Source organism: Scophthalmus maximus, chromosome 7 (genome assembly GCF_022379125.1).
Source record: "Scophthalmus maximus strain ysfricsl-2021 chromosome 7, ASM2237912v1, whole genome shotgun sequence".
NCBI classification, from domain to species: Eukaryota; Metazoa; Chordata; class Actinopteri; order Pleuronectiformes; family Scophthalmidae; genus Scophthalmus; species Scophthalmus maximus.
The window spans coordinates 20,166,577-20,179,308 of record NC_061521.1 but is presented as its reverse complement, the minus strand read 5'-3'; the positions used below and the strand labels follow the sequence as shown (position 1 = coordinate 20,179,308).

The window sequence follows — 12,732 nt, the reverse complement described above, 5'->3', positions numbered from 1 at the left end:
AATCAAATTTTTCTACGACTTTCTTTTTGGGGGGGGGGGCCTTTCTTGAACATTAAAGTGAATTCCTCCATTTTGATGTTTTGACAGGTTGACAAATCATACATATCTCAAATGAGATTTATGTTAACAAACTTTCTCTCCTGCTTCACACCCCTTGCTTCTCGTTTGTCTTCCTCAATCGACTTATTTCAACCATGAGCATCCTTACACATTTGTAATTTGACCACAGGGGGCAATAGTGCTCCTTCTTGAATATCAAGATACTCTGTGAATGAGAGTCCTCACTGTCTTTATTATACCTGAATATCATTAGATCAGACTCGCTATCGGAAATATCAGTTATTTCTGTTTAATGTGAATAAAATGTAAAGACAAACTAGAACACGCCATTCAGTCCATCATTTAGTGTCAGATGTGTGTCGCTCTGCTCGGCAGCAGCGTCCCCTTTCATTGTTATATAACCGCTCAGCTCAGTCGTCCCCTCTCTGCCGGTTCATCGTGATGCATACGTGACTACTGTCCGCTGCGCCCCGTGCTACTGTAACCCGCCGGTCCACGGGTCATGTCAAAGGTGGCCTCCGGGTGGAAGATCTGCATCCTTCTCTCTCCTCCTCCTCGGTACCCGGGTTCAGCACTGTGGACAGCTCCCTGCCTCCACCCCTGAACCACCGCCTGTGGTCTGATGGTGGTCAAACACAAGTTGGACAGCGAGAAGTCTGCTGCGCCCCGGAGCACATGATAGACGGCAGCACCCCCCCACACCCCCCTGTTCTCGTGTGTTTCTAACACCCAAGCGACGGATGGGACGATACTGAAGAGTGTCTGTGGAGTCAGGGAAACGAGGCTGGAGCACAATGATCTCACGGTACAAACCGGTAAGTGCCTGTGTCTCGTGATAACTCACTTAGTTATGATGGACACTGACTTTTCACAGTGGAGCTTCACTGATGCATGTATTGGCTGCAGATTAAGGCTCTGTGTGATGATGTATGAAGTCTTGTTGGGTCTTATTAAGTCAATAAATCCCTGTGTGTGTGCGTGTGCTGTAATGACATCATGCATCTTTGGATTCATCCTGGGCTCATTTCTAGAGGCAGGATTATGGAGTGTGAATGAATGGGCGTGCTGGTGTTACACAGGAGGACTGTTGCATTTATGGTAACAAATGTTCACAGGCTTTTTTTTAAAAGAACCTGCTCATGTAAGTTGGGTAGAAGAAGAAACTCAGAGAGAAATCTACTAAATAGATTCACATATATGCCACAAACTGTTGTCATTGTCATATCATTAACCTCTTATCTTATCCACCACACAAACACACACACACACACACACACACACACACACACACACACACACACACACACACACACACACACACACACACACACACACACACACACACACACACACACACACACACACACACACACACACACACACTGCCCTGACAAATCAGTTGTATTTAGTTCACATCTGTCTGTTGTTATATGACAAAGTAGTGATGGTTTTTTGAACAAGTTTCTGTTGCTTTCTCTCTTTATTTTTTATTTTTTCCTTTTTAAGGCTCTTTTCTCTACACACAGTTAAGCTTCAGCTCTCCTCAGGCAATCCAGTGATGGACAGTGCTAATCTCAGATGTAGGGCACCGCCCGGTCAGTTATCCCAGCTGTTGGACAGAATGACGAAACACTCAATGCACGATACAAGTGGTCGTCAGTTGAGACATTGATGTTTGCTGTTTATTCGCAGATCGAATACAATTCTGTGGTTTGTGAACCACTCAACATAAATAACCTGAATCTGGTTAGTCTGTGTAAATGCTGTCCAAGTTTTCCCATGAGATGGTTGACGTGTGGCAGGAAGTGAGAGGGCTGCAGGGGGTGTGAACTCCTCATCTAATGAAAAACCACAGGAAGATCTTCACTTTCCTCTTTTCCTGTAGTGTCTCTTTCCCATGGAGTTCATTGCTTTGAAAATGCCCTTTGACCTTCTGACCAATGCCTCCAAGCCAAATCTGGAGTCAGATACGTGGTGCACGGGGAAAAGCCACAGTTCCGCTGCAGGTTTGCTCGTTCTCCGTGAAGTATCAGGCTCCTGCTGGCTTAAGCTCCACTAAGAGCAGCTCGCAAAAAGACTTATGCCATTTTAACATTTGAATCAACATTTATTTATACCTGTGGCGACTTTACAGTTTGCATATACCTTCCCCACTGCTTCCAGAGTGCACTGTAATGGGAGAGTAAAGGGAATCTCCACAGCCATCTTCAATGCACGTTGAACAGCAGACAACTGTTTGTGTTTCCACACACTCATGCACACCACTCATTACATTTAAGCTTATCTAAGCGCAGGTCAACGTGGCACGGATAACTCCAACCACAATTCATTCCAACCACTATGAAAATGCTGTGAGTTTGAACTTGTTGACACACGGATTATCAAAATCTGCTCCCATGTGGCTCTTTGCGCATCCCTGCGTCATGCGTACGAGCCGGCGGCCGCCGGCTGCAGCGGGACGCTCTCCCCTGCACGATGCATCCGTCCCGGCGGTGCTTTAACACGTCATGTCACTATTTTTTTTCATTTTTTTTACGTATGCAGCTTAGTTTTCTTGTAGATATAACATGACCCTAATTTAATAGATGATTCGGGAGTTATGTAATTCCGGAAAAACGTGGTGTTGGGATTTAGATTAGAGAGAGCTCGCACAGGCTTCACCATTGTGTGATGTGTGCACTGCTCATTCAGGAGCCGTACCCATCATCTCCATCCTTCCTCCCCCCCCCCCCTCTCTCTCTCTTTCTCTTTCTCTCCCTCCTCATCATCCATTGTTCCCTCCCGACCTCTCCCTCCTACCTTGAGTGGCTGTGCAGCTCAGCCCTCCAGCGCGCCTGCACACCCTGTGCCCCCACCACCTCCGCTTGCTCTCATCTTCCAAGGTCGACTTTGAGATCTCATTTGCACACAGACAGGAATAGCAGGTGCATTGCACAATGCTGCCGCTGCTCCAGCTGTAGAGCATGTTGGAGTGTGTGTGTGTGTGTGTGTGTGTGAGCGCGATGTGAGCATGTCTTTTACGCATTCCAGGGGAGCGGTGCGGTGCGGTGCGCCAGTGAGGCTTCAGTTTTAAAGGGATGTCTGAAGATGTGGGCAGAAGGGATGCAGATTTCTCTCACCAGCATGCCTGGGAAAGCTGCCTAGACAGCCGGAGAGGAGAGGGAGCTGCTGCTGCACTGGACAGTGACTGCTTCTGACCCCCCCTTCCCGCCGTCTCCTCTCCTTCGCCGGAATCCGATATTTTGGAAGCCGGATTCGTGAGGGGAGCAGGAAGGAGGTCACTTTGGGAATTACCAGGATCTACTGAAGACGCCGTCGGGTCGTCCCTTTCAAAAGACGACATGCTCTAAGAGCCCCTGGTTGAAATTCTCTGTGTCTCTCACCTCCCTCTCTCTGTCTCCGGTCCTCCTCCTCCTCCTCCTCCGGCCGGTTCCCCGCAGAGTCCCGGTTCCACCATGCCCTTGGCGTTCTGTGGGAACGAGAATAACTCGGTGGCCTACAACGTGGACCGGGGGGTTCTGAACAATGGCTGTTTCCTGGACGCGCTCAACGTGGTGCCACACGTTTTCCTCCTCTTCATCACCTTTCCCATCCTCTTCATCGGTGAGTGTCCCCGGCAGGGGAGCTGCTCACACTCACACCTGTCCTCAGACTATGTGTCAACACAAGGATCTGGGACAAGACTGATGGACAGGTTCTCTATCTGCCCTTCTCAGTGTCAGCTGCTTCTTTTTTCCTTTTGAAAGTAATGAATGAAATATAGTCTGTCAAATAGCTGTTCCTTTGCATGAAGAAGATCTTGTAAATGTTTCATTTCCATTATAGATAAGATAAGATAAGACATGACTTTATTCGTCCCACAATGGGGAAATTTGGGCATTTCAGCAGCAAAGTGGACAGGAGAGTATAGAAAGAAATTTTAAAAAGCAATACAAAAATATAAAAGAAAATATTAAAAAATATATAAATACTATATACAGAGCAGTAGCAATAGTTGTGTCTCTACACTTTAATAATACGCTGAGCTTGCTTGAATGTGCATTTCAACCCCTGACTTCAAACAACCTCTGTGTAAGTGTTGGCTGTCCTATAACCAGCGGTGGTAATCCGAGCCTCCTGAGTATGTGTCGTGGGACATATGGATGTATTTCTTGCGCTGCCAGCATTTTTCTGCCGGCCAACGTGACTCCCCTGGTGAACTGTACCGTGCAGAGGCAAACAGATGCCATCGTGCTGGCATTAGGTTACACCTCCTTCACTCCGCTTCCTGGAAGCGTGCCATTTTCGGTGAGTTACAGACGAGCTCTGCTGTGGCCGCAGATGCTCTGGCCTCGGTGCTCGCTCATGCCAGTGTGCATGTGCCACTTTGACGGCACTTAATGTCACTCCATGCTCTGGCTCTGTATTGCTGTTATGCAAGCACACACACACATTGAACTCAATTAATTTGTATCCATTCTTGTGTTTGGATGCGATGGCAGTGAGATAATCTAATATTTCACTTTATTGCATCATTACTTCCCAACAAGGCCACGACTGCCTCTGGCGTGGCTTGTGACTGTAAGTCTTGTTATGTCCTAGATTTGTCCGGAGACACTGTTGACATTATCATTATTATCAACACTGCAAATCATATTCAGCAAATTTATGCCGATGAGCTAGAGGAAAGAGGGACAGGGAAAAGCACCACTTTAAAGGGTGTGAAAGCTTTTTCAGTTCACCGTGAGCTGCCTGACAAAACCTCTTATGCGAGAGAGTCCTGTACATACATAATATTCTGAACTCGTTTCTGCCCTGCAGCTTTGTGATGTTGTGGCTCTTTACAGTGCCGACGTGTGAGTTCACCTAGTCGAGGGCACCAGTGGAAGAGGATACTGTGGATACCATGCAGAGATAGGGATTATGTACCTCGGTCCACTGAACACAGAATAAGTCTCATTATTTACACAATTTATCTGATGGTTTTAGTTTTATAGCACTTGAGCAGATGGTCATTTGTGTTTGCATGTGTGAAAAAGAGAGCAAGGAAGAGGCAGATAAAGGAAGACATGGCCTGTGAGTGTGTGTGCTTGCGTGCGCGTGGGTACGTGCACGTGCGTGCGTGCCTGTGTCTGTAATGGCAACACTTCTCTGAGAGATGAACTATCCCGCAGCTAAGGTGCCAACAGCAGAGGAGTCATTATCCCGGTTCGATCTGCAGGGTTGCGTTTTATTGCAGCGGGGACTCCCATCTCATGTGTAAATTGTACTTTGGTGAGCAAATCATTGTAATTTTCCTGTTTGACCTGTGACAGAGTAAAGGACAAAGAAGTCACAATAAGAGCTCAAACAATTGTCTGAAGGGTCTCGGGCCCGCAGCAATCTATCCACTCTCATTGTCTCGTCTGCCAGGCACCAGGCAATGTTTCCAAAAAGTCGCCTCTCTGGCAGTGTTTCATTCTATCCAGCAGCTCCATCTATTTAGATGTCTTTCTTCTAGTCATTCAACCTTGCTGTGGGGTTGAGAGCATTTTGTCTTGTACAGCAGCTCATGATTTTCAAGGTTGTACAGGGAGTAGAAAGCATTGCAATAAGTCAAGGTCATGCACCTTTACATTTTGTAATAGCTACTGACAAAGAAATGAGTCCTGAATATTCCTTTACATAGTCTGCCGGCCTGCAGGAGATTTGCTCTTGTCTGAATTGTCATTTCCTGTCTACCGTTTGAGGCTGGGGCAGCCAGAGTTCAAAGGTCCACATCCACCACAGCACCTGGCTTCACTTTCCTGGTCACAACCTGCGCTGGCTTCTGACCTTTGTCCTGCTCTTCATCCTCGTCTGTGAGATCGCAGAGGGCATCGTCTCCGATGGGTATGTCTGGCTCACTCACTCATCTTACTTTGTGGCCTCACGAACTCCTGGCACTAACAACGTGACGCAAGTGTATAGGGATTTGCTAAGACCCTTTTCCACAAACTAACAGCTGTGAAAGTTGTGAGAGGGTGTCACAGACCCATGACAGGTGGTTTGATGTGAATAAATTCATAAATGAGTGAGCTATTGAAAATGCAATCCTTGAAATATGCATATTAAAGCAAAATGCTCACCGATAAGGATGTTTAGGGATTTTGCTTATTTCCACAAACTAACAGCTGTGAAAACTGTGAGAGGGTGTCCCAGATACACGAGAGGTGGTTTGATGTGAATAAATTCATAAATGAGTGAGCTATTGAAAAAAAACAACTTGAAATATACATATTAAAGTTTAGCTAATGAAGGATGTGGAGCTAATGAAGATAACAGCAGCGAAAACTGACGAATGTCAAATATCAAAAAATGACTTCACCCCGGTTGTCACGAGCAAAACCAAAAGAATAATCCAGACGGGTACAAGTGAGCAGTTGATATCTGAGTAAGCGTTAATGTGACCTATCACTTTTTACATGGTTAGCAGAATGTAACAACACATCTTTTGTTGTTCCCATGGTTTTTAAAAACCACTGACACGGATGTTAATTTTAGCGTAATTTTAGCATCTAATGTAGTTTAATTTTGACACAATGCTTCTCCGGCCACACAGAATCAAACAATTTAGCTTGTGCTCCAATTAAACTCTGACATTAAAAAAACAATAACCTGCTCATGAGATTTTTTCTCTCTCTTTTTTTGAGGTTAGTTAGATCCAATTCTGCTGTCACTCTCTCTCTAAATGGTCCAACAGCTCCTTGATATCTGTTTCTTTATTCTTTCTGTCCGGGCGCTTGCTTCCCCTCAGGCGCATACTGTTTATCAGCACTCCTGCAGACTGCAGACGGGTACCCACCTTTGTGTGGACAGAAGAGCTCTCCATCTGCTCGCCACTTCACTGACCTCTTCACGCAGACTTCAGCGCTTTACGGAAAATCACTGGATGCTTGTCTATGACTGACTGTTTGAAATGTACCTGAACGTGTGTGTGTGTGTGTGTGTGCACATGCCAAATATGGGAGGGCGTTTTCGAGGCAAATTACATATATATGTATATATCCATACATAATAATATGTACAAAATTAACAAGTTGCATTATACATGCTACAACTTGTTTAAGGTAATTGAAGGATGTTCTGGTTATGAAGGACAGAATGTCCTAATGTTAGTTAGTGAGGCAAACGTACATTTCACACCCAGATGTGAAATTACTGGCACTTTGCCTCATCGATTGTATAAATGTGTGCGTCATTTTGAGCCTCCTCTAATCCTTTTCCTCCTCTATCTGACATTCATTTGCAGATTCAGCCAATCTCTCCATCTTCACCTGTACATGCCTGCGGCTCTGGCCTTCATGTCTGGCATCGCTTCGATTATCTACTATCATAACATCGAGACCTCCAACTTTCCAAAACTACTAATAGGTACCGTATTCCCTAAATTCAGCCATCGTTTGTTATTCAATCATTCATGTTTTTTGGACACGGCCGTATACCTGTCACTGTTGGTCTTTGGGTATAACTCTGCTGAGAACACCCAGTCAGGGTTTAAAAACAAGAGTGCAGAGGTTTTTGTCGTGTCAAAATGCTCACACCGTTGCTTCTCTGCGACTGTTCACGCAGTTTTACAAGTCATTACCTCGTCTGCATTCAACTCTCGACGCTTTATTCCCCGCTCGCATCACGCCGCTGAGCTGCCTTTGGCTTTAGGTGTCCGCGTCACAGTCGGAGTCTTGAGGAGAAGTGACGGGGCCGCGCTGGGTTCATCGTTGCATTTATAGGAATTATTTCTTCGTGATGGAGGCCATGCCATTGCCTCTGCTGATGCTGTTGTCACGGTTTTGATGTTCTTCATTACAAAGAAGTTAACACTGAAAATGAGAGAAACAAGAGCATCTTTTTTCTGAGAATATGACCTGGTTTCCCTGTCACCCCGCAGTGTAATCATTCCCTGATAACACTCATCTTTTAATAGTATTCACTCCAGTAAACCTATTCACATACATGACATGATGCAAATCTTTGTGGAATGAAGACAATTGATGTATCTGCTATTTATTGAATGAATTGGTATCCATGTACATTCACAGAAATAGAGTAAAACACTGAAATTTATAATAAAATACAATAAAAATGGACAAATGAGAAACAAATGTGTATATACCACATTGAAGAAGAAACATAGAGAGTTTTGTAAAAATCTGATTATGCTGAAGACATTGCCGTTGAAGACATATCATATCCTCTCCAAATTTGTATATTTGTTAGATCATGTAGCCACATTTTGGAAGTAGGAACCCTTGTTTCTTTCTCTGTTGTTGTTTTTTGTTGCTGTGATGAGGCAGTAAGAGAGGCATTATTGTTGGTCTGTGGCTGACGGGCATGAAAGTGAAATCCCAGCTCTAATATAATCTATCTGCAGTCAGGCTATTTATCGTTTAGGCTTGTCGCGCGATTTGCCATGTCTCTCTCTCATCCCTGCTAAACCTCCTCAGCCCTGCTGATCTACTGGATGCTGGCCTTCATCACGAAGACCATCAAGTTTGCCAAATACACCGAGCACGGCATCGGCCCCAGGCAGCTACGCTACTGCATCACCGGACTGCTGGCGGTGCTGTATGGACTCCTACTGGCTGTGGAGATCAACGTCATCCTTGGCAGGGTCAGTGTTTCAATGTGTGTGTGTGTGTGTGTGGTTACAGATTTGTTCTGAAAGGAAAGAAACTTTATGTTCATCTCATGTCATGTTTCTGGCTGTAGTGCATTGGGGGGGGGGGGGGGGGGGGGGGGGGGGGGAGAGATCACGGTCCTTGCTTTTGATGATTCTTTTTTTTTTTTTACTTCTTCACATTTCCAGTCATCTTAACCTTCTTGAACATGTCTGAGAAAATGTCAGACTTGTGAGCTATGTTTCCCCTTTTTTCCATTGAACATTTTTGAGCGTGTTTATATCTGTTAACCTCTGCTCTGAGCACACATCTGTTCCTGAATCTGACTCCCCTGAGTGAGCTGCAGAGAAAATGATTCTCCCATTATACCCTGCACTCGATCACTGGAAGCACACTTTGTATTTGACTATTTCTACTGGATCATATTGATGTAGTCAATTATGTAACAGTACATTTCATTATAGGGATTATTATGATACATGTTCTTGTATTGATTATTTTATATGAATCATTATTTTAGGATTCAATAAGATAAATAATCTAATCATCATAATCATCTTCAATAATCCACCCAAATCCCTAATCCCTCAGATTGTTCAGTTATATTTCAGTAATACATTTTTCATAAATCACAACTTTACATAATCATTTGTGGACAGTTTTCTTATATTGACCCATTTTCAAATAAAAATAGATTCTTGTAAAAATGGAGAATTATGAGACCTACTGCATAATAGAATTTTTTGAATGTGTGTTTATAAATAGTCCAGGGTCCGGCTGTGTGGTAATTCATCTGCCAGTCACTAACCTACTTTCTGCAAATCCTAAAAACACTCATTACTCATCTCTTCTGACTCCGTTTCACTCTTTATATAAGACATTGTGTAAATTTCACTGCATTTATTTTTTTTCCCCAATTCGTTCTCTTCTGTTGACCTTTAAACTCGGAAAGCTTCTGTCCGATGGTTGTGAAAGCACAATGAAAAGAGAACCTCTGATATGTAAAGCCTTGACCAGACAACCTGTAATTAATGCAACAGTTTAGCTTTCAGCAGCTGTAACCAAGCTCTGAAATAAAAGTGTTTTCAGCTCTTGTATTCATTATGCTGCAGCTCTCACACACAGTACAGAGAAAATTACAATAATCTATACGTAGTCCCAGATGAGTAGATGTCTCCGCCGTATGTTTTTATATTCAGTTGATATCCAACTTGTCCTCCTGCATCTTTTGCCCCTGTTCTATCACAGCGCTACATGTGTTTCTCCAACCCCACCGAGGTGAAGCCCCCCGAGGACCTTCAGGACCTGGGCGTTCGTTACCTGCAGCCCTTCGTCAACCTGCTGTCCAAAGCCACCTACTGGTGGATGAACACCTTCATCACCGCTGCCCACAGACGACCCATTGACCTCAAGGTCATCGGCAAACTGCCCATCGCCATGAGGGCCCTCACAAACTACATCAAGCTACGCACGGCCTTCGAAGACCAGAAGGTGAGTGCACCGACTGACGGTTAAACGTTGGTGACGGTTTGTGAAGAGTGTGTGATTGCTGTCTTGTGCTTGAATCGACCGAGTCCACACGTCAGTGTGAAAAGGCATCAAAAGAGCCATTAAACATTAATTCAACCAGTACAAAGTAAAGAGCATTATGGGTAAATATTACATGAGGTTACTGTGCCGTTTTCCACCATGTGCTTTTTTCAAAGAAGCTCGTGGGCTTCTGCATGTGATAACAGAAATATAGAGTTTTCCCAGATCTGATTTCACAGCACTTCTTCAGAACTGAGATCTTCTAACATTGAAAAAAAAAAAAAGCGTCACTCTCTTCCTTCCGTCACTGGTTCTGAATAAATTATCATGAATGTCTCAGGCACCGGTGCACATGGCAACAGAGAGTAACCAAACACATCAGCAGAAATGGGGCGACGACAATTGGCTATTTTTCCCATTAATGTTGAGGATGCCCATGTTTTTCATAGCAAACCAGATTGTGACGCAGCACAAAACTGCTACTGTCGTTATTATCTTCAAGGAACGTTGATCCTCCACTCACAGACTCAAATAAGGTTTAAAGTATTCATTCAGGAGCTCAGAGGTCAGCTCATTTTCTTTTTTTATACAGGCTGTTCTCATGAAAAAGTTTGATCTCTGTCCTGTGAAGACTCGGTTCTGGCTGGACTGGGGCCACTAAACTGTATTCGGACGTCACAGAGATGATGAGTCAGATGCTGAGTGTAAACACTGAAATGTAACACTGCCGGTGAATATATAAACATGTGCACATGCTCAGGCGCCATTTCTGTCCTGCAACAATTACCCTTCGTTTTGGTTAGAAAAACGTGCAGAACTAGAATGGCCTTCAGTTGCGGTCAAAAGTTAGAGGCCAAACAATTCTACATATGTTTGTCTATGTTTTATTATACAAAATATTTTTAAAAAAAGGGACGTAGTCATGAATTAACATTGTGTCTTCATACGATGTCGCATCGCCACCGCCTCACCTGGCAGAAGTTGCCTCCTGCGCCTCATGTGAGACGGTTGGCTCCACTCGCTCCCTTCCAACACCTTTCCATCATCTGAGGGTCCGAGCCTGTTCGTAGGGTTTCGATTGATTTCAATACAACTCTCCCCAATTATAGTCCCTGGAAAGTTGGAAACTGGAAAATGAAATCAACTTTCCAATTATCAAGATGATGTAATCCGCTTGGTTACTGCTGTGACCCTGAGCCGTCTTCCAGTCTCACTAATGCAGGCCGAGCTGAGGATATTTCCTCGTTGTGCCTCCTCTTCATGTCTCACATCTCACTTTTGGAGCACGTGCGAGGGGTCCGAGGTGAAGGGCCTCCTTCTGCAGGGTCACCGTTTTCCAGTGTTTGGGAGGTCACGGAGATCCGTCAGCGCTGCGTGTGCGTCCGGTGCGAACGCAGTCCGACTTCCAGGAGCGATGAGAGGGACGGAGGGATCCCAGTGGAGATGTGGGGGCGGGGCACTTAGAGGAGAGCCCGTAGGCGCCGGGTCATTCCCACTCTACTGTGAACGAGGCGACATCCCGACCCCTGCGGGGGTGAAAGCACTGCACTTCATGGGAAGCTAGTTCCACTCTGTGTGTGTGTGAGAATTAAACATGAGCCTTCCTCCTTCCCTGTTGCTCGACTCCACAGTAAGGTAGGAAAGAAAGGACATGTGCTTCTGTATATTTGTGTGTGTGTGTGTGTGCGTGTGTTTGTGTGAATGTTTGTGTGTGTAACAGTTTCTCAGTCTGCATTTCAAGGGAACGACAGAGCTACGCAATAATGGTCACGTCTCATCTCACAGTTCTGAGAATGACTCAGTTGTGTTGACAGAGATGCACGCACACACACACACGCACACACGCACACACCAGGCACACACACACACACACACACACACACACACACACACACACACACACACACACACACACACACACACACCAGGCACACACACACACACACACACACACACACACACACACACACACACACACACACACATGTTAACTGCACCATGACATCCAGATGTTTTCCTCTGATCATTACTTGACTTCCTTTATGCACACTCTGTTTAATCCTCATCCAACGTCATTAGTTACAGAGCAGTTCTACATGAGTGACTGAGCTTCACTGTGAAACTCACCATTACTCACCACATCCCACTGTGCAGCAGCAGCAGGGAGGAGGATGGACACAGAACCTGACCTCATTTCGCCGGTTTCTGTTGCAGTGGCGGACTTGAGTCTAGAGTTTTTCATGTCGATTCAGCTTTTATGTTCAAACAATTACCTCCTCTACTCCAGCTCTGTGAGTGGGCTTGTGTCGTCTAACCTAGTTTCTTCTTCTCCTTTGTCGTGCTGCCAGTTCAGCTCCACAGAGAAATAACAGCGTAGTGTGTGTTGCGGTGTAATGAATCACCGCTGCGAAGAAAGGACCATCCAATTTACTTTTATCTTAAACAAGAGCTGCCTACATTGTAATTTATATTTCAATACAAACTCTTTGAATTAGACAACATTGTTATTCAGGAGCTGCAGATTAGC

The 12,732-nt window shown here is 44.9% G+C and overlaps 1 protein-coding gene across 2 annotated transcripts in view; it reads left to right on the top strand.

Moving 5' to 3' along the window:
• The first annotated feature begins 598 nt into the window (after positions 1 to 598).
• Positions 599 to 12,732, top strand: part of abcc8 (ATP-binding cassette, sub-family C (CFTR/MRP), member 8) — a 42,780-nt gene continuing 30,646 nt past the window's right edge. For both annotated transcript variants that reach the window (XR_007030948.1, XM_035641646.2), the window contains exons 1-6: positions 599 to 875; positions 3,501 to 3,663; positions 5,769 to 5,910; positions 7,310 to 7,431; positions 8,502 to 8,668; positions 9,924 to 10,166. Coding sequence is in view for 1 of the 2 variants with exons in the window: in XM_035641646.2 (XP_035497539.1) it covers positions 855 to 875; positions 3,501 to 3,663; positions 5,769 to 5,910; positions 7,310 to 7,431; positions 8,502 to 8,668; positions 9,924 to 10,166 (858 nt within the window). In the remaining variant the exon portion in view is untranslated. The remainder of the gene's footprint in view (positions 876 to 3,500; positions 3,664 to 5,768; positions 5,911 to 7,309; positions 7,432 to 8,501; positions 8,669 to 9,923; positions 10,167 to 12,732) is intronic.